Source organism: Lissotriton helveticus, chromosome 3_1 (assembly GCF_964261635.1).
Source record: "Lissotriton helveticus chromosome 3_1, aLisHel1.1, whole genome shotgun sequence".
NCBI classification, from domain to species: domain Eukaryota; kingdom Metazoa; phylum Chordata; class Amphibia; order Caudata; family Salamandridae; genus Lissotriton; species Lissotriton helveticus.
In genome coordinates, this window is record NC_136061.1 from 1,645,560,792 (window position 1) to 1,645,581,522 (window position 20,731).

The 20,731-nt window shown below is 45.9% G+C and overlaps 1 protein-coding gene across 4 annotated transcripts in view; it reads left to right on the forward strand.

Moving 5' to 3' along the window:
- The window catches only part of STEAP3 (STEAP3 metalloreductase), a 77,482-nt gene that overhangs the window by 38,624 nt on the left and 18,127 nt on the right, over positions 1–20,731 (forward strand). For 2 of the 4 annotated variants that reach the window (XM_078682385.1, XM_078682384.1), the window contains exon 2: positions 10,888–11,379. In XM_078682385.1, the coding sequence (XP_078538511.1) occupies positions 10,897–11,379 (483 nt within the window). In that variant the 5' untranslated portion in view covers positions 10,888–10,896. Of the gene's footprint in view, positions 1–588; positions 717–7,938; positions 8,086–10,887; positions 11,380–20,731 lie in introns of those variants that run through there. The other 2 variants (XM_078682383.1, XM_078682386.1) reach the window with 2 other exon arrangements.

The following is a 20,731-nucleotide window of genomic DNA, read 5'->3' on the forward strand; positions in this document are numbered from 1 at the left end:
CACTGCTGATTGGGCACCTGCTCTGTCGGAGGCGGTGCCACCTGGGTGCATAGCTGGGGTAGGTGACCCATGAAACTACTGGAGGCCAGCTTTCCTATGCTTGCCCCCAGTTCCACTGGCCAGTCCTGTTTGAGGAAAAGAAAAGGTGCACTCCTACAACTTCAGTCACGGGGATCTCACTCCAGGGGGCGCTACACAACACAACTTTCAAGGCTTCCTTGCAGTGGTGGTATGCATTGCATGAACTGTGGGAGGGGCGCTTTAAGAACTGTCTAGCACAAGACCACACAGGGTGTTGGTGGTATGGGTGGAAAGAGCCCTAAAACCACGCCAGACCTGATGTTGCACTATGTGGACATATTTTCCTGTTACGAGTAGCCCTAACTACTGGCAGGATGTACTAAAAGTAAAACTGGTTTTGGTTCCCCCTGTTATTAATGATGTTTTTGTGCTGACGCGTTCGGTAATCTGATCCCTAAAGCGCAGGTTTGATTCCCTCGTGACAGTCTGTGGTTGGGTATTCTTGGAAACTGATGCTTTTGCTTGCCTGTGGTTGGAGCCACAAATCGCAGTGATATAAGAGAAAGCGAGGCGGGTCCGGCTCCTGTTAGACACTGGCTGGTAAGCCGGGCTGCTGCCAAGAGCCCGGACTCCGCCGATGCAGGCAGGTGAAACCAGTCTGCAGCATGCCGGAAGGAAGGCCCCTTGATTGACAGGTACCTTTTCAAAAGTTCAGACCATTGCAGCAGCGTTTGTGAGTAATTTGTGGAGGAAAATAGGTGTAGCAAGTGGCATTAGAGGCTGCTCCTGTTGGTCTTCTTGCTACCTCGTTTTATTTGTCAGGGTCTTGAAGACTGCGTTAAGAACAGATTCAAAACAGGGATTTGAGAGCCCTGCCTCCTATTTTTACTTCCATCTTCCCTGAATTTCCCCTGGCATTTTAGCGCCATATAAGAGGCTGTTTGTGTGGGTTGGGGTGTGCAGGGTCTGCTTGGGAGCGCACGGGGCTAACGCTGTGATGTCATCAGCGGCAGTTGCTGTGTGATGATGTCACGCCCACTACCTCTAGCATTTTGGTCTGTTGATGTCCGTGTGAGTAAGATTACAATCCATTCACATTTGTTTGTGATGCATATTCGTTGAGGTTGATTATATAGGGTGACCAGATTCTCAAAACAAAAAACGGGGACAGGTCATAGACATAGAAGTAGGACTATGGTTTGCAGTAACCATCGACAAAAGTAGAACTATTTGACAGCTGTCATAGACATAGAAAAAGGACTTCAATGACAGCTCACGCCACAGACGGAGATGAAGAATTACAGACAATAAATCAGAGGTCTTTTATTGGCACCCCTCTCCTTTACGCAGCAGCATTAGTACTTTTTATTACATTTACACTTCCTGCTATAGTGCTCAACTCAGTGACGACACACAACGTAAACAGTGCGAAGAGAGCATGCGCAATGAAAAACAGGGACATTTCTGTGTTTAACCAGGACACTGTTTGAAAACAGGGACATTTGAGTCACTTGGAGAAAAGTGTCGGGACACGGGGACACTTCTCCAAAAACGGGGACTGTCCTGGGAAAACGGGGACGTCTGGTCACCCTAGGTTGATAGTGTAACCAGGCATTTCGTCAGTGGGTCACTACAAGGTCCACTCAAATTATGTGGCAGAGGAGGACTGAATTACGCACATGATTAAATTAAGCCTAAAGAAAGAATAAATTATGCTGCATAATTGGGCATATTTTGTGTTGGCATTACCTCAATATTTAGGCATGTTTTACAAAGGTTTACACTATCTGGGCAAGTGTTACACCTCATTACTACCACTTTGGGATAAAGCAACAGAAAGGTGATCAGTCAACTTTTATGAAGGCATAACGTGGCAACACGTGTTGCAACATTTTTTGTAACTTTGGATCTGTTTGAGCCAGAAACGCATTATTTTTATTGAAATCTGCAAATTATGTAGCAGCTGGTGTATTATGTGGCAAATGCCATATAATCCATAAATATGCAGAAAAATATGCTGTCGCGAATTCGCATATTTCTAGTTGACCTGGTTATTACTATATCCAAATATTCTAGAAATGGCTGCAGACAACAGCAGAGGGGGACTGAGTCCATGTCTGATGTTTTTAACTTTGGTTATCCAACCATGCTTCTTTGTTACACAGATGAAATATCATATACTTACTTTTTTGTGGTTTGTTAGGTTGTCGAAGCACCATTTGTTATTTACTGGGGAGAAAATGTTATTGATGTAAGGGCTCCTGGGCTTGCTATGCTGCCTGTCACAGCATCTAGAGGTCTAAGTGTGTGGTGGAGGTTGGCTGTACATTGACTGTTTGCGAGCTACAGTGCTCATTATGTGTCCGATGTCGTTTAAGGATATGGGCCTAGATGTCGAATGTCAACTGAAAGTGTTTAGTTGGCATGTGAGGTGATTGGTTGGTGTGCTGCCAATGGGATGTCCAACCCTGTCGACAAAATATTGCACCTGCATGATGACCGGTGTCTTTCGTGACGTCGGTGTGGGTCCCAGCACCAGTTTCCTTTTGGAGTGCTCTTAGCCACGGGTGAATTCCACCACAAGTCTCCACCTGTAACAGAGCTGGGGACCACGTGGCTTGTGATTGAAGGGGTTCCAATCCAATTTGGACACTGCTAGCTCCTTCTCTGTATTCTAGAGCAGCAGTGGAAGCCTTGGATGCGCCATTTTGCTCTTTATATGTGTGACGAGTGGCGGGCCTGCAGCACACTTTGCTGGCTTTTATCTGTGGGCTGATGTCTCCCTCCTGCGGGTTTCAAGGCCTCCTCTGCTTTGGCTTATGATTCCATATGCTGGGGGCACTGGGGTTCAGCTAATTTGCTGTTAAACCATGTTTTATTTCCTCTTCTTATGAGAAGAAATTGTGGGACGTGAATTTGTGACTTTTAAATAAATATCTTAAACTATTTAAACTGTTAAATTGTAAACAAACACATGTTCCTTTTGTCTTTTACCTTCTTTCTTCTAGGTCCATTTTTCGCCCTGACCTCTTTCGTATATTATTTTATCTAAATAGCACTCCTATCTGTTCCGAGATAAGATAAAGGAGGTTTCTTTATCTACAGAGTGTACGCCAGGCTGTATAACAATTACTGCCTTCCTGCTCACTTAATCAAACAGAACCCTTTGTTAATTGTGTGTTGCACTGGTGTCTAACTCTCGCTTTTATTGAGCAGCTTAAAAATAAGAAGTAATTCAACTCGGAGGTTCACACCATGTGGAGGTCATTCTCGGGGAAATAAAGTTTATCAAAACTAGAAGACAGACTTCGAGACCCAACTGCACAAGCCACTATCTTTTTTTTGCAGCACGATTATTGCATACATTTGCAGTTGAGGGTTTGACAGGAATACATTTGCTGTGTGCCCAAGGCACTGGAATTCTTTCTCAGTTATATTTTTATAAGGAAAAAGTTTAATTTCACACAGTAAAGCAGAACAAGTTGTGTGCCAAGGTAGCAAGCTGCAGTTAGGCATTCATTTTGCTGCAACGTGAGTTTGCTCCATATTATAAATCCCACTCTGCGCTGTTACCAGGTTACTTCTAGTATTTAAATATATCTCCAAAGTGTGCATCATTGGCAGGAAATTGCTGTTTCTGCTTAAATAAAGGGTGATTCGTATTCAACTCTTGTGTAAGAATGTACATTTTGAAATATTACTAGATGTGAAACGTAAGCCGGAAAATTAAAATTTCACAATCCCTCAGTGGGTTTGTGTTTTTTATCAACCATTATTCCTGAAACATGTCCTTGTCTGTCGTCATACTGAAACTAGCACCCACTTGTGCAATCAGCCTGAACTTCGTCATTTTGGGACTCCCCTTTATCAGTAGCATTGGCCATGTTCATACAAACCTGGGCCACCTCACACAAACTTTGTACCCTTGCTTTGCTGTTTTCTATAGATGTTTGCTCAAACCGACCATTGCAAAATTAACTTCATAAACTGCACTGGCCAGTTTGTATGATAGTGGTTGTTGGTGCACATGCTTCAGTTGTACTAACCTATTTTGCATATACCATTTTATTACGCCTGCTCTGACCTGCCTGAGGTAGTGTCCAAAATGAGCAGAGGAAATCAAAACTCTTATGACTGCAGAAGAATGGTGAGGGAAAATGAGATTCTGGTACTTTGATTGGCTGCATGTAAGAGATCTCATTTGATAGACGAAGGGTGACTCCATATTTAGAACCCTGGCAAGTGTAGGTACTGTGCAGGGGCGCAACTAGACCGACATTTTGGAGGGGCAGGGGGCCTAACACTTCCATCAATGGGGCAGAACAAGCATTTCCAGACGTGGGAATGGATATATCCTCCTAGCCAATATAAGAAAAAGCAGTGACAAACCTTGCAATTTAAACATATTGAACAAACCTGTTATAACATTTTTTTAGGTAGATTCGTAGGCTACTCGCAGTGATCTTTAGAAAGCAGATTGTGTGCATGATCAACAAGAAAACAGTTTATACAGATTGTAATCCAAAACAGATAAGACACAATTTTGCAAAGTTATTTCAAGACCACGTCCTTTTTGTCAATTCACTGATCCCTTCTGTGGCAGGACAATTTTCTTGTGAAATATATTTCATTGTAAGTCTAGAAAAATGCTGGGGTCTCATTAATGACTGAAGGTACAATTTATCCAATTGTTAAAGTCAGCGCTGCTTTTTTTTTTCCCCGCAGCCATACCAGAATCCGTTTTGGAAATCTAAGAGAAAGTTATGTTCTTCGATGAATATAGATATTTGTATTGACACCGATCTTTCAATCTTTTTATCTAGAAATTATTGGTTATTGGCTGGAAGTTAGAAGGAGCCCTTGTTTGAAGCCCTCTTTGTTTTATAGAGTTCTTTTGAGAATACCTCTTTATCTAAATAGTTGTTGGTACCTCTGGCTGGATTAGATGCAGCGTTATGAAAGAGGATATTCTTGCATATATGAGCAGGGCATGGGTCTGCCAGTGATCATGCTGGCCTACAAGGTTTTGCAGCCTTGATGAAGTCATGTGTGTTCACGAGGCTAAAGATGAGTACCTGTGGTTGTTTTCACTATGTGTTTTCTGGTAAACTCCACAACACTGCTGGAATAGGGATTGAGCACTGATTGAACAATAGAGAGGGAAGCAGGGGTCTACAATAATTTGGAGGGTTGGAAGTAATGCAGATGTGCCAGGCACACAGCAAGGGCATTTGAAGGTTTTGACTGTGCTGCCAAAGCACCAGGATGTCCTATGGTACGGAGTATCCGTTTTCATGTAAACTCATCTAGCCAATCTGTTCCTGTGCACTTGAGGCCCATCGCCCGCTCTCCCTGTTCATATCTCCTGTCTCATGTTCAGGTCGCTTGAGTGCGGTCTGCTCTTCAGCCATGAATTACACACAGGTTGCTAGTGCCATAATTTGGCTAAGGATTCTCCACCCAATAGTCGTGGGTACATACAAAAAGTACCTCCGGTATACATGGTTCAGGTTTGCAATTGGAACGGCCATTTAAAACAAGTACATGGCCTCTTATGATAATTACCTCCGATGTCAAGATTAATCATTTTTCTATGGATGCAGCCATCTTCTATAAATTATGTACAGCAGCATGTCAGAGCCTGCATTCTGCCATGGGTAACGCCTCCCATTCATAAGCGGTTACTGCCCTCATCCATACTGCATGAATAACTTCCAGACCGGCAGCACACTTGCAAGCACAACACATACACTCACACACTAGCATGCACTAATACACATACTCTCACATTCATACTTACACTCATTTCCATTATCTCTCTTGCACTCTCATTTCCATTATCTCTCTTGCACTCTCATTTCCATTATCTCTCTTGCACTCTCATTTCCATTATCTCTCTTGCACTCTCATTTTCATAATCTCTCTTGCACTCTCATGTTCATTATATCTCTTGCACTCTTTGTACATTTGTACTCTGTCATACTCACACTCCCATTAGTCAAATCTTTTTGTATTGCGTTAGAAAGGCTTGTACTGTTGCTGCCCCTGCTATAACTGCCTTGCCTTTTAGTGAAGCTTAGTAACAACTTGGTGAGAGGAGTTAGTGCACAGTGAGTGGTGTGTCCCAGTGAGTTCTGGCAGACTATTGTGCTTGTGTGCAAGCAGGGTGAACTGCATGAATTATGGGTGAACGGAGTGCCTGCGTGAGTGCAAGCTAAGCAGTGTACCAGTGAGAGTGCATGGTGAGCTGGCAGAGTGCCTATGTGAGTGATATGCCCATGTGACAACAGAGTGAGAGAAGTGTGTGAGTGAGTGGAGTGAGTGCAGGGTGAGTGATGTGCTCATTTGAGTTTGGTTGTGGGTGAAATTGCAGTGTGTGAAGAATGGATGTATGATGAGTGATGTGTTAGTTTAAGATTGAGTGCAGAGTGAGTGGTGAGACTGCAGGGTGAGCAGTGAAAACGAGAGATGAGGAGTGTTATATGAATGCAGGGTGAGCAGTGTGCTTGTGTGAGTGCAGGGTAAGAGGAGGGTGAATGGCATGAGTGCATGGTGAGCGGTGTAAGTACAGTCCGTGTGTGAGTGCAGGGTAAAAAACCAGCCCAGTGTCCAACCCTCAGTGGTGGCCTTGTAGGGACTCCGATTTAATAAATTCAAGATGTTTATTGTGTTTTGTGGGTGATTCTCTAAATGACTTTTGGGAGATTTTTGTGCTTTAACAAAACTTTGGTACAACTGTGGTGACAAATGGCCACTTAAAAACTTGCCTATTTTTATTGGTGGATTTATTTTGTATTGATCCTCATGTCTATCGTTCCAAATCTTGGTATGATTTTTAAATTTTTATTTTTTACGTTTATTAAGCAAAAAAAAAAAATTTGATTCTGCTGTCTCCCCAATCTAAACCATTTCTTCACCTCTCGTTCGAAAAAGTTAACTATCCAGAAATCTCTTTTTTCTGCCATGGTTAAGTAGTAAAACACAAATGGTACTTTAACACCTGCTGTAGTTTACTGCTGACTTGTTCCTATTATACAATTCTTATGTTTGATATGGTAGGTAGACGGATATTTAAAATGTCAGGCAATGAAAAACTAATATGCTTCTCAGTTTGCCACAAAGTCCTAGGACTCGAGTCTATTGTATTAGCATATGTTTTTTTTTAAGTATGTTTTCTTGGAAAACAACTCCTAAAGATGAGTAAAAAATAATCAGGAAATAATGCATGTTTCATATTTTATGATGCATGTTTCATATTTTAATGGCACGCAAACAAGTCTAGAGTTTAAAGATTTTAAATTGAATCAACAGACGAGACGCATTCATATAGCAGATAAAGTCCTTAAACTTCGTTCATAGTTCACATGGCAGCAAAAGTATTTAACAAATGAAAGAAATAGGCAGACTGGAACCAGTGGAAAGAACACAGAACACCTTGTTAGACTGTATATTTTTAGGTCTTGCCTAGCGACACAGTGCATGCGCTGCTCGGTTGCTAGATCTATTGTCGTTGGTTTTGCTTCGGAAGCGGGGTGGAAGCTCCACCCATGCTTTTCATTGGTGTGCGTCAAAAATGTGCGATTTTGATTGGAAGGGATGCATGTTTGTTCCCTCCCTGTCTCCTTTTTGCCATACCTGCCTGAACAGGAGTTGTGCACGCGTACGGCGTGTCTTTTGCTCGCGGCTTTTTAGCACAACACGTGCACGGTTACAGAGCAGCGGGAGTGCTTCGAAGCATTTCTTTTGGAGAGAGCAAGGTAATGTTGAGCCCGGTTTCCTGTCCATGACCCAAGCGGTTACTGGCTCCTAGTGCTGGTTCAGGTGACTCGTGACTTGTTTAAAGTGCAGCGGTGTGGATTTTGTGTTACACTCCTCTGCTCATCTCCACACAGCAGCCTCTGACGCATTGTTTTTAAGGTAAAAGCAGCTGACACGGACCCCATAGAACATGAACCAAGACAGTGGGGTCACAGCCTGTCTCTGGTTGGAAGAAGCTGCCGGGCCATAAACAGCGAGGCGCTTGCACCACCCTGGTGGATGGATGTTTAAGGAGAGATGCCATGTGTAAGTACATGCTTTCACATACTCTGTGAAATGTACCGAGAGGTGTAACACAGCGAGGATGTGTAGTGTGGAAGGCACTTTCAGTCCCAGCCTCATTACCCCACAAGCATCTCAGAAGCCACGTTAAGTGCCGAGAACTGTCTCTTGCCCTCCCTCCCTTCCTTTCTGTCTGCCTCTCTCCCCCTCTCGCTCCTTGCTTCTTCATGTCTCGTTATTCTCCCCACATACGTTGTCTGCCCCTTTCTCTCTCAATCTCTCACATCTGTCTCTTTTCTCGCTCTCTCCCCATCTCTGTCTCTCCCTCTGACTCTTTCTCGCCCTTTACCCTTCTGCCTCTCTCTGCCCCCTCCCTGTCTCTGCCACTCTGGCACATACTCAATCTCACTTTCCCCTCTCTGCCCCCATCTTATTGTTGTGTTGTTTCTGCTGTCACGTTGGTAAACACATACATTAGTAAATGCATACATTATGAAACAACATCTCTTTTCTACAAAGGCTCCGTTTGAAGTGCAGACACCTTTCCAAATCATCTCCCATCCTTGTCAGGCGTGAGCTAGAACACGTTATTAAACTCTTCAGAGCAGCGGCTGCTGGAGAGGCGAGGATCACAGCGGCTTCAGATTCCTTCATATGACACAGGGCTTAGAGTTTGCAAACTATGTCAGTGAATCAGTTCCTCCACTGCCTCACTTGTCCTAGAATGTGCCCCTTCGCCCCCTCTCTATGTTTTACAGACGTCAACAATGCAATCGGTCTAGCCTTTGGGACCTTATAAGTATTTAGAGAGCGGATAAACACTTTCATCTGGCAAACAGGCTCGCGCCCAAGAGCTGGCACGGCCCCCGGAAATAGGGACCACATGTTTCCTCTGCTGGCAGGAGTGAGTGCACAGAAGAGGGGCGGGAGCAGCAGTGTAGCTCAATTAGTGCAGATCGGAGGGGGAAGGTGGTTAAACAGGGTGAAGCAGGGAACCAAGACAATCACTACTACTGCCTAAACATTCTCTGTCCATTAAACCGTGCTGAGGACCAACTTCGTCCGGACTGTTTTTGTACTAAATATCGCCCGCGGCTATCTCACTCACCTGCTGTTCTCCGTTTCTTTCTCTCTTCATTTGCTTCCTCTTGCTTACTTTAATATCCTCTCTTCTTTCGCTCACGGTCTTTTCCTTTTGCTTCTTACTGGCTCCCTGTCCATTTCAATTCTGACCTTTTCATCTGTCCCCTATTATACTCTTTCCCTCCGTGCCTCTCTGCCCTAATAGCTTCTGCTCTCCACATCTTTCCAGCTCTACCTCCTTACGCTCTTCACACCTCTTTCACTTTGCATTGTCATTCTTTTTAGCCTCCCTCTGCTTCTTTGCTCTTGGGTCCACCTTTCACATTTCCACTTCAGTGCTCTCTCCTCTTCAATACCCTTTCTCTGTAATTTCTTCAATTTTGACTCAATATTCCGTTCTTACTTTCTTAACTTTCGTGCTCTTTTCTTCCCTCAGTTCACTGCCCTTCTCTGGCAAGAGGGAGTATTCTGTACATCATTCAATACATTTTCCTGCCTGGGTGTTTCATACGCAGCGTTTGACCAATAAATGTATGCTCTGGTGAACCATATTTATTCATTTGTTTTAAAAACCTGCAAGCGGTGCATAAACACGTACTTTGTACGTATAGTGGCAGTAAAAGAGACTGCCAGCCCTGCTTCTCATAAGCAAGGACTATAAGTACAAAGTGCTTGTTTACGCAGAGCTTGCAGGTTTTCAAACGCATAAATAAAAACCATTGTCATTTACAAGGCCAATAGCTGAAACTCTCACAACTGCAAGACCTATTGCATTGCAAATGCTTGTTTTAAAGTCTAGTGAAATGCTCTGATGAGGCTGTGATAAGGCACCAGCCACTGCCTATAGAGCCCACAGCAGCTCCAACTCTGTGTGTGTGTGTGTGTGTGTGTGTGTGTGTGTGTCTCCTGAAGATCCATCACCCTGGGCTGGGACAAATGACGTGGGGGCAGTATGGGGGTAAAGCCCTTTTAACCCTATGGGCGTTGCATGCCTGGTAATGTGAATGGTAGGCAGAGGGAAATCATGGCAAAGATTTGTGGAATACTGAGAACATTGTTAAGTTCGAGGGAGTTGTGGGGTCTTTAGTTCTTGGTGTTGTGGTGATCGTTTCTGTGTGGTAGTGAAGCAATCAATGTTCGGTTCAGCGAGGAATCAGTAAAATGTGGTTGCATTTAGACGCGTTTCAAGTAAACGGACTGTGCCTGAAAGCTTTTGTATTGTATGTGGTATTTATAAAGCGCAACCATCACCCAACGGGTATCTTGGCGCTTTTTATGCATATATTGTCATTAATTGGTAGCTATTTAGTAGAGTTTTATTTCCTGGTGTGTTCTGGATGTCTTATTTAATTACATTTGTGTTTGTAATTGAGTATGCAGTATATACATTTCAGGTTGGAGTGTTGTGGATATTTCTATGGTTCTATCATTGGAAATGTGGGTCTTAATGTTTTATAACCACGGGTATCAATATTAGGGTTGGTATTTGTTAATGTTCTAGATTGTGTGCTTGATTTGTGTACATCTGGCTTGTCAGTTGGCTTACTACTCTGTTGGTTGATGGGTTGTTGTACCTGATAATAAAGTCTTTCTACTTCACTTTGTGTGTCCTCGCCATTACATAATGTTGTGCTGAGCAGTGATGTTTCGAGTTGGATGACAACCGTATAAGAAGTCTTTTGCTTGAGAGGATAATGCTCTTAAGTTCTTTGCTCACGCATGTGTATATTCTTTTTATTGCAGTTCAGAGGTATGTCGAAAGGAGACATGGCAAAGCCACTCTTGAGTACCAACAATAACAAAACCGATGACACTTCTATAGATTCTCTTGGAACAGCAGTCGGGATCCTTGGAAGCGGAGACTATGCACGTTCTCTCGCCACACGTCTCGTGTGTTCTGGGTTTCAGGTGGTTGTTGGAAGTCGCAATCCAAAGCGCAATGCAAATTTATTCCCTGCGTCAGCGGAAGTAACATCTCAGGACGAAGCTGTGAAGAAAGCGGATATTGTTTTTGTGGCTGTGTTCAAGGAACATTATTCCACTTTGCGTGATCTGACCACCGTGCTGGAGGGTAAAATTCTGGTAGATGTGAGCAACGCAACTGAAATTAACAATCACAGCAAATCCAATGCTGAGTATTTGGCGTCCCTCTTCCCAGGAAGCACTGTGGTCAAAGGATTCAATGTGATATCAGCATGGGCTCTGCATTCTGGCCCTCAAGATGGAAATAAGCAGGTAATATTTGTTTACATTAAATGCAGTATATAATGTAACTATAAGGCACTCCAGTCTTATTAGACACGAGTCTCATGCCTTGATCTGAAATACTACTACTTGCCAGTCTCAATGACACAATATAACTTGAGGGAAATGCACGACTGTAGACTGGAAACCCAAAGCAGCCCTGACAACTTCCTCGGACCAGCCCTTGGTGAAGATCTGTCTGGCCCCGGGAGGTTGGAAACGCTTGCTTGCTGCTTTTGTTACTGGGAGCCGATATTGCAGCACCACTGCAAAACGCGCAGCTAGGAACAAAACTGGCCCCACCGCTGCAAACAGCCCCCACCTTTCCAGCCTCCCAGGGAAACCCCCGTTGCCCGGTCCAGCCAGTCCGGCCGTGCTGATCAGTGTCTCTCTACATTTCCCTCCCTCCCTTCCTTTCCTTGTCTCTTGAAGCCTCCGCGTGCCTGCTACAGTTAGTCTCTAGGTGCAATGGCGTAACGAAACTTGAGGGCCCCCCGCCACGCTCTGGATCTAGCAGGGAGATCTCCGGCCAGGTTCCTGTAGCCCATGCACAGTGCCAGAGGGGGACCCCTGGAGTTCAGAGCCCCCATGGTGGTGGGGCCGCGGGGACTAATGTTACACCACTGTCTGGGAGCTGGGGAAAGGGATAGAGGCATCAGGAGCAGCCCTGGGCTTTCAAACCCGGTATGAAAGGGCTCCTATCCACCAGGAATATGCCCAGTGAAATAAAAGGTCTGGTGGCTCTATTTAGAACAAGTCCAGTGCCTAAATAGGTTACCAAAATCTATGTTTGTATTTTGAGAATTGGAGTCAAATATGCAACCGAATCTTATGCTCCTCACACTTTCGTGGAAAGTGCGCTCTACCTGGCAATAAAAACTGGCTGTAATAATGCTGCTTCACTCCAGAATGTCCCATTCTTTCCTGTTGCAGCTTGGCCTTTCCTGCAGTGTTCAGTCTGAGTTCACGCCTTAAACCCCATTCCTTGCAGATACACTAAGCAAAGGTGCACACTTAGGTTAATGCTAGCGTCTCATCTTAAGTCTCATGTGGAGTGTTTTTAGCCTTCTGACGCCTTAGTATATTATGATTCTGTTAATAGCCATTCTAGGAAGAACTAATATTGAGATATTTGCCATTCCCTTTTGTGTTTTCACTTTCAGGTCCGAACACGACAAACTTGGATTGTATGCAGTTATCTCATGATAATGTCATCTGTTATGTTATCTGAATATGTAAAGCACGCTATCACCCTGCAGGGTATTCTGGCTCTCGGATATTAGTGATAATGTAAAGTCATATTTCTATAAACCAGTTTGATTGCAGGTCATTTTCATCACTACTTGAGGTCGAAACCAGGTGTGCTGGCGTTGGATGTAGACATCTGATATCTTGGGCCGAGGGAAAACAGAGCGATATCTGTAGGAAGGTAACATTTGCTGTCTATGTGCTGTTGATAGAGAAAGAAAGGAGTTTGGCAGAGTACTTAGAGATAGTTATACATTAAAAGAAGGTTTCGATTGGCCAGGGGAAACGGCAAACTGATCTGCAGTCACCCTTGGATACCCTATATCCCCCATTGTTTTTAATGAGTTAATAGCGAAAAAAGACAATTGTCGACTCAGCCCTGATTGTTTTGATTCCTGGTAAATCCCAGAGCGACCACAAAAACAAATTAAGCTAGTTATCAAACGTAATGAAAAGTGATACACATTATGACCAAGTAGGAAAAAAGCAAGTCTTTGTGCCAGAGTGATGTTTACAATACTACTTTGTTAGAAATGGGATTTCTGGTTGGCTAGGGCATGTACCTACGCCAGGCAGAACCCACTACTCTAGTCAGGGTAAGGGAGTTACATGCTGAAGATTACCCATGCTCACCCCTTGGTAGCTTGGCACTAGCAGTCAGGCTTATCCCAGAGGCAATGTGTAAAGCGTTTGCACAACACACTCGCACAGCAGCGACACACTAGGCACACCATAAAAGAAACTCTACAGAAGGTTATATAAAAAAGAACCTTTGTATTACTCAAACATATTAGAATGTAATCACATATATACACTGCGCCACCTGGCACTAGGTATCACTTTATAGGGGGTTATATACATTGCAGGGCCAATCGGGCCACTGTTATAACCATTAGAACACACAAATGATGAAAATCATCGACAACCAGTAATCACTGGTAACAGTGCGCTTAGCAACAACATTTTAGGCAAAAATCCTAATCATCAGCATTTCTTAGAAGAGTATATTACCCATCATGCCTGTCTTAGGCATAAACTGTGCAGTAGGTTATGCATACACAACATCATCATCGAACCCCGAGCACACTGGGGGCTTTGGCCACTGCACTCCTGTGCTTAGATCAGGCCACCGCCTAGGTCGCCACAGCCTCACTCAGGGAAGCATCCTTAGTCCCTACAATAAAGAAAATGCCTCCGTTGGCAGGGAGACCCCACGTGGTTCCCCGCATCTGCAACTGACACACGGCTCAGCTGCCGTCCGGAATATTTGAATCCCCACAGAGGTACCCACCTACCTGGCACCTTCACTCCCTGTTGGTCTCTCATATGAGACTGGCCGCCCTTCGTGCCCCCCCCCTCTCCCTCTAACAAGTGGGGGGAAGCAGGATGCTGCGGAAGGGAGACCGCGAGGCTCCAAATCTATCCTGCAGCCCTGGGAGGTTCGGTCGTTCCAGATGGCCCCGCCCAATGCCAGGCCCAGGAAACCAGCTGCGCTCTCCACTTCCTCGTGGAAGCCGCCCCCCGGATCAGGCGTCTTCAGAATGACTTCCTCACTCGGCCACTCATGGTCATGGGCCCTGCCTGCGGTCAGGTGCCTTCCAGCTTTGCCTGACTTCCGGTTTGGCGGCACGGCTTCTCCAGTCGCTGCACGTTGAAGAGCATTTTCTCCTGCCACCAAAAATGCAGGGTAGGCTCCCACCCTCCTTTTGGCGTCACCAGGCAATCCGGGCCAGGGATTCCTAATGGGTTTGGTGCTTCCTCACAGCCTGGGGCCACGTAGCAGAGCCCCGGCTGCCAATAAATGGAAACGCGATGGGGGACACGGCCGGGAGCGGGAGAGCGCTACTCACGACTTCTCTCCCCTCTGTTGCTTAGGCCATAAACGAGAGGGAGGCGCTGCACATGCCGCCTGCTGAGACAGCGGTAACTCTACAGGAGCAGTGTCCCGTATGTGCTCTCTCGACTCAAGCGAGTGTCACCAATTGTAAATCCGGTTGGATTGCTGTTGCTAGGATTTAATTGTCAGCTTGAACACTCACCAAGCTCACTGAATAATTTACCATTCCGGTGTCTGCGACCTGGAAGTTTTAGCAAATATAGTGAATTGTCTGTTTTTTGACACATGCTTGATCAGCTCTATGGTAAAATCTTCTTTCACCATCCTGAAGATGCTCTAACGGACCAATATGCCATCAAGACTGAAACGTCGACAAGCTCATCTATTTTCTTGGAATTGTTTCCTGCTTTTCCAGATTCTTTTTCTGTGTTCATAAATTTGAAATAGATGCCCACACTAATGATTTGAAGATTGCAATTTTTTTGTATATGATTTGTCTGCCTCTGTCATTGTGTCTTTTGATATCACATTTTGTACCCCCCTTTTTCTGTTTACCTACCTTAAATGAGCAAAAAATACAGAAATACACACCTGAGTTTGAAATTGTTCATTACATATTAATTATGATATAAATGAGGAAATTGAGGTTTTGATTTTTCAAAGGTTAGTCACCAATTGGGGCTTAACTATAGAGTAATTTTCAGAATCCGTATAACTGAGCACTCTAAATAAAATCCATTGTAGGCACAGTTACCTATTATTACTTCTAATTCCCAAGCCTCCAAGGGTAGATTGGGTTTCCCACTGCCTTTCTTATTGCAGGGCTTAAGGCGCTCCTCTCCTCACCAGGCACTACGGCTTCTGAGTGCTGCAGGGCAGGATCCCCTAAGCCTTGAAGGGAACAGTTCAAGCGCTCACCATTGGCTGGGCCCCAAAGTCCAGGGGGGCAGAGCTGGGCCCAGGCAAGCCAGCCCACATGGGCCTCTAACAGAGGGAAGTCCTCTGTGGCGGTTCCTCCTGGCGCCCAGGAGTCCTCTCTTCACAGCTCCAAGCAGGCACCAAAAAAAAACATGGGGTCACAGCCCCAGTGCTTATACCATGTCAGTCTTTGTTCTTCCCTGGCACAGGGCTTGGGACCCAGTTCAAACCAATTCTGGGGGCACTTAACAAGTGCACAACAGTCCCCATTCACAGTGTAGGTCCTGGCCCCAGACACAACACAGGGGGCGGAGCCAGCATTGTACAAGGCAGGCACAGATCTATTCTGGGGCTACTCCTCCCACTACTCCAAAGGCAGATCAGGACCATTCAGCCTAGCGCTGACTCACCCAGCCCCTCTGGAGCCACTGCACATCCCCGTTTGTCACTCCAGAGACTGACATGCAATACTTACAGGTAGGCACAAAGACACATAGCGCACAGGAATGCCAACTTCTGAAAGTGGCATTTCTAAAATAGTGATAATAAATCTGCGCACACCATTACGCAGTATTTATGTCCCAGGCCTGAACGTATCCTAAGGATCGAACCAATGCTCTATCGGGTCCAACTCTCAACAGCCCCAAGTCTGGATATGAGAACACACAGACTAATGGGTGGTTAAGCGGGGAAGGGAAGAATCGGGACAGCAGGGAGGGAGACCTGTAACGAGACACAAAGAGAGGTAATTACTACTTGATCGTGACACTTCTCTCTTTCTCTATTCTCCCTGGACACCCATACTTCCACAAACCTGTAAAGAAAAATATGCTTGCTAGAATACAGGGGTGTTGAGCTTGCCACTTCTAATCACCATACAGTATGCTGGAAAACATAAAAGGTTCTATCAGATCAATACCTAATCTATCGTTAACACATAATACCTCCCTGGTCCCAATGGTTTCTACCTGGGATAATGAGGTACACTCGATGGCTCAATAGACCCTCTGTCTAAGACACCCCTGTGGAGGACAACAGGAAAGGAACAAAACGATGATGAGCAGCAGCAGTGAATGTCGCAATGAATATGGAGAAGCACACATGGAATAGTACACTAATCGTATTCAAATCAAAACATAGCATAAGTAGTACCCAAAAGGTGTAAGTATAGTTATCCAAAACGAGAAGAGTTACGTCACTCTCTCCGGTTATAAGCACTCCAAAAAGGAACTGATAATAGGATCCCTATATCAGTTTTCTGTCTGAGATGCCAAGATTTCCCCTGCATGAACTTTGAGGATAAATGACTGAGGAAAGTTTGCCAATGTAAGGAAATCTAGACATTCAGATAATGCCAAGTATTTCAGATAAGTATCTTTCCCTCGCAAGAACTCCGTGAGGAAGATCACAAGCTTAGCCAATGTAGGGAAGATATGACTAAGTACACTCCGAGAAAACTAAGGTCATAAAAAACGGAGTGAGCAAGTTTACACAAAGTCCAGAAAGGGTAGAAGGAGTAGCGGTGCCCAAAAGCGGTACAAAAGGGGGTGGTAATGGACGGAGCATCTGAACCAATCAAACGCTCACACCCAGTCAAAAGATCTAGGTTTAATCCATCACCGTTCTTTAGCCCACTCTGCCACCCCAGTTCAGACATGGCTATATGCAAACCAGTCACTGGATTCAAGGGTCAGACTGATTTGCATATAGCCATGTCTGAACTGGGGTGGCAGAGTGGGCTAAAGAACGGTGATGGATCAAACCCAGATCTTTTGACTGGGTGCGAGTGTTTGATTGGTTCAGATGCTCCGTCCATCATCACCCCCTTTTGTACCGCTTTGGCCGCCATAAGTGTGGCAGGGTATGCTCAGACGTGAGTCCCTTGCTCACTTTGCCACTGGATTCAAGCAAGCCGGGCTGAAGACGGCTGTAATGCCTGAAACCGGTACTCGGAGGCTTGTTTCCGGTCCAGGGAAGGCATGGCTTGGCAGTTCGGGCTGGACTGTTCCCATGAGGCACAGGGTCAGACTGATTTGCATATAGCCATGTCTGAACTGGGGTGGCAGAGTGGGCTAAAGAACGGTGATGGATCAAACCCAGATCTTTTGACTGGGTGCGAGTGTTTGATTGGTTCAGATGCTCCGTCCATCATCACCCCCTTTTGTACCGCAAGCCCACTAGTAGCATTTAATTTACTGGCCCCAGGTATCTGAGATACCACTTTACAAGGGACTGATAGGTAAATTAAATACGCCAAACAGATGTAGACCAATCTTGCCACGTTTACCATCGAGAGCACCTGCACTTTACTCTGGACAGCAGTGATAAAGTGCTCAAAGTCCTAAAACCACCAACACCAGGTCAGAAAACATACCAGAAGGAAGGCAAGCAAAAGGTTCAGGGATGACCCTGCAAAAAGGGCCAAGTCCAACATGCTTCCTGTCACATTTTACACTAAAATTAGTTTATAAAAAAAATCAATTGCTGCATGCGATGGATGTGCCAATTTTGAGATCGGTCAGTGGTTCTACAGAATATCCTTGGTACAATAATGGTCCACATTAGACCAGCATTGGGACTTTTTAGAGTGCATTTTTGTGTTTTTCAAGAGGAATCCTAATATTTTATGATGGCATTGGAGGGTGCTCTCTATTTTTATTTTTGAGTGAATTTAGCAAATTATGCTGTCACGTGGTTGGAGATACAGTGGTGCCATGTTAAATACTATGTTCGCACCTGCCCCAAGAGTAAAGTTTTGGCCAATAGTTTGTATGTGGTCATGAGCACTGTCCTCTTTAATAAGTTTGGAAAATCTCACATGTATTCTTTGACAAAGAAAGCTATAGTGCATCAGAAGGTGGGGTGTTAATATACTGTGGTCAGAATATCGTCTGATATTAGTTTCTTGTCCTAAATATTGATCACCAAATATTACCCATTTAGAGTTAATAATAGAAAAACTACACCCACTGGGATGTTATTATCATAAACGATATTTAGAAAATCATCTTTCTGACAGACAAAATTAGTTTGTGATATTCCTACATATAACTAACTGGGAATGTATCACTTAACCCTAGCATAGTTACCAGCACTGATATACAATCAATAGTCCTACTTTTAATCTTTTTGCAATTTTTATTTAACATGTTTTTCATGTCTCCGTGCCGCATGCCGGCAAGAGTGTCTTCTAAAATATTATCATTCTTGACTATAGTGCTCTGCCATTTACTTCATCCCATTGCAATTAAAAAACACTTTTAGATCTGTCATTCAAGATGTTTTCACTAGAAGTATATCACTGTCTTCATAATAATCCGCCCTTTATTGTAACTATGAATGTGGTGTAAGCAGAACTAAGTAGTACTAATCTGCCATTTTCTTCTTCTTTCTTGGTGGCTAAGCCGGCGACCGAAATGGCCGTGCTACGCTGAAGCTCTCCAGGGTAATGTGACCCATTCAATGCTATCGGACACACTGCGGGCCGCAATTTGATCTGTAGTGGGGTCGGACCGCCGCGGTATGTGAGGAAGCCCCCTGCATCTAAGATTCTCTCCGCCTGCGCTAAGAAAACTCGTGAGATAGCCGGTGAGTGAGGCGGCCGAGAAGATCCAAGATGGTGGCCCGGCGGTGACTCCCGGTGACCGTCGCAGAACACTGGCACTGCGGAGGACAGGGGGGGTCGGGCGATGCCGGCTGGGGCCGGACTTCCCCACAGCCTGCTACAGCCGGGAGAGGCAGGAAATTGTGCGGATTCCCCTCACCCCTCCCCCCCCGGATGCTTCCCGATCGGACGACTCAGCCTGAGCCGAAAGACTGACGGACCAGCGGCGATTCTGGCGGTTGTCACCGCGGCGGCTTGGTGCGGTGAGTGGCGGCCTCTCCCGCTGGTGTCCCTGCCACACTCCATGCAGCGCCGATCGGGGACGCTTCCCCCCCTCACCATCCTTCAACACACTCCCGGGTCTCCTAGTGCCCCCCCCCCCCCCAGGTTTTGACAGCGTTGCGGGTGGACGAGAGGTGACTGGGGAGCACGGCCCCATACCACGGCTCCGGCTGGCGCCTCTGGCCCCCCCTCCTTTTTTGGGCTGCTGGCGCGGTGTGCGCGGGGACGGGGCTGGCGCACAGGCCCATACACTGACGGGCTGAGCTTCCCCTTACAGGCCGCAAGAGAGCGGCCGCACGGACCACATCGCGGCCTGTTGACGCTGCCCCTGGAGGGGTGAGGGATATCACCGCGCTATACCGGACTGTGCAATCGCCACCCCTGACCTTCCACTCACCATTTTTTTCCTGTACTGCGGTACGTTGGCCCCACCACGCCATATTTGCCCCAGCTGTCATTTCTGCGCTGCACAGGCCCCGTTTCGCAGGGATGGCGGATTAAGACGGCCCCCCTTTTTTTCTTTTTCTCCTAGATGGCGCAGTGCAGTACTGGCATATAACCAGCCCAAGGCGAGACTAACCGAAGAGGGCCCTGCTTAAACCTCCACTGGACACTAGCTAGACCTTTCACACGTGGAGCACCTCATTAGCTGCGTGGACGCCTTGCTTTGTGATTCCGAAGAAGCCCCTGACTGGAGTTTGTACATCTATAGCCTGAAGCCTCCCGCCTTATCTGGCAGGCTATTGCGGCATGGGCCGCAGAGATTTAAAGCAGAGTCAGCTCTCCTTTGACAAACCAACCGACACGAGCAAGGGCCCTCCCAGCACTATAGCGACAGGCGGCCAACACCAGTCCACCTCCACGGAAGAAACGGGACAGTTGGGGCTCCTACTACTGGAAATGCGGGCAGGATTTAAAGCACTGGATGTCCGATTCGACGCTCTGGACAAACATATCGCTGACCTGGGGGCCAAGATCCAGGTTCATGACAGGTTCATGACAGCCGCCTGGACATGGTAGAATCGCGAACATCAGACCTAGAAGACGGCATGGCGCAATCCCTAAAGAGAATAGACAGAATGGAAAAGATCCTAAAAGACGTGGCGATAAAGAACGAGGATTTAGAAGCCAGAAGCCGCCGCAATAACATCCGCCTTGTAGGCGTGCCGGAATCTACAGCGTCTGGCCGCATGGACACCCTGGTAGAGGCCATACTGCTGGATCTCTTAGGCAAGGAGGCGTTCACCCCAGGTTTTGTGATGGAGCGTGCCCACAGGTCACTAGGACCGAGACCTAACCCTGGCCTCCTCGCCCCCCCGACCCATCATCGCCCGGATAATGAAATTCCGGGACAAGAGACACCCTCTACGGATGGCCAGAGAGAAAGGTGAACTTACCTGGCAAGTCTCTAACCTGTCCATACACCCGGATTTCACCACTATGGTGCAGGATGC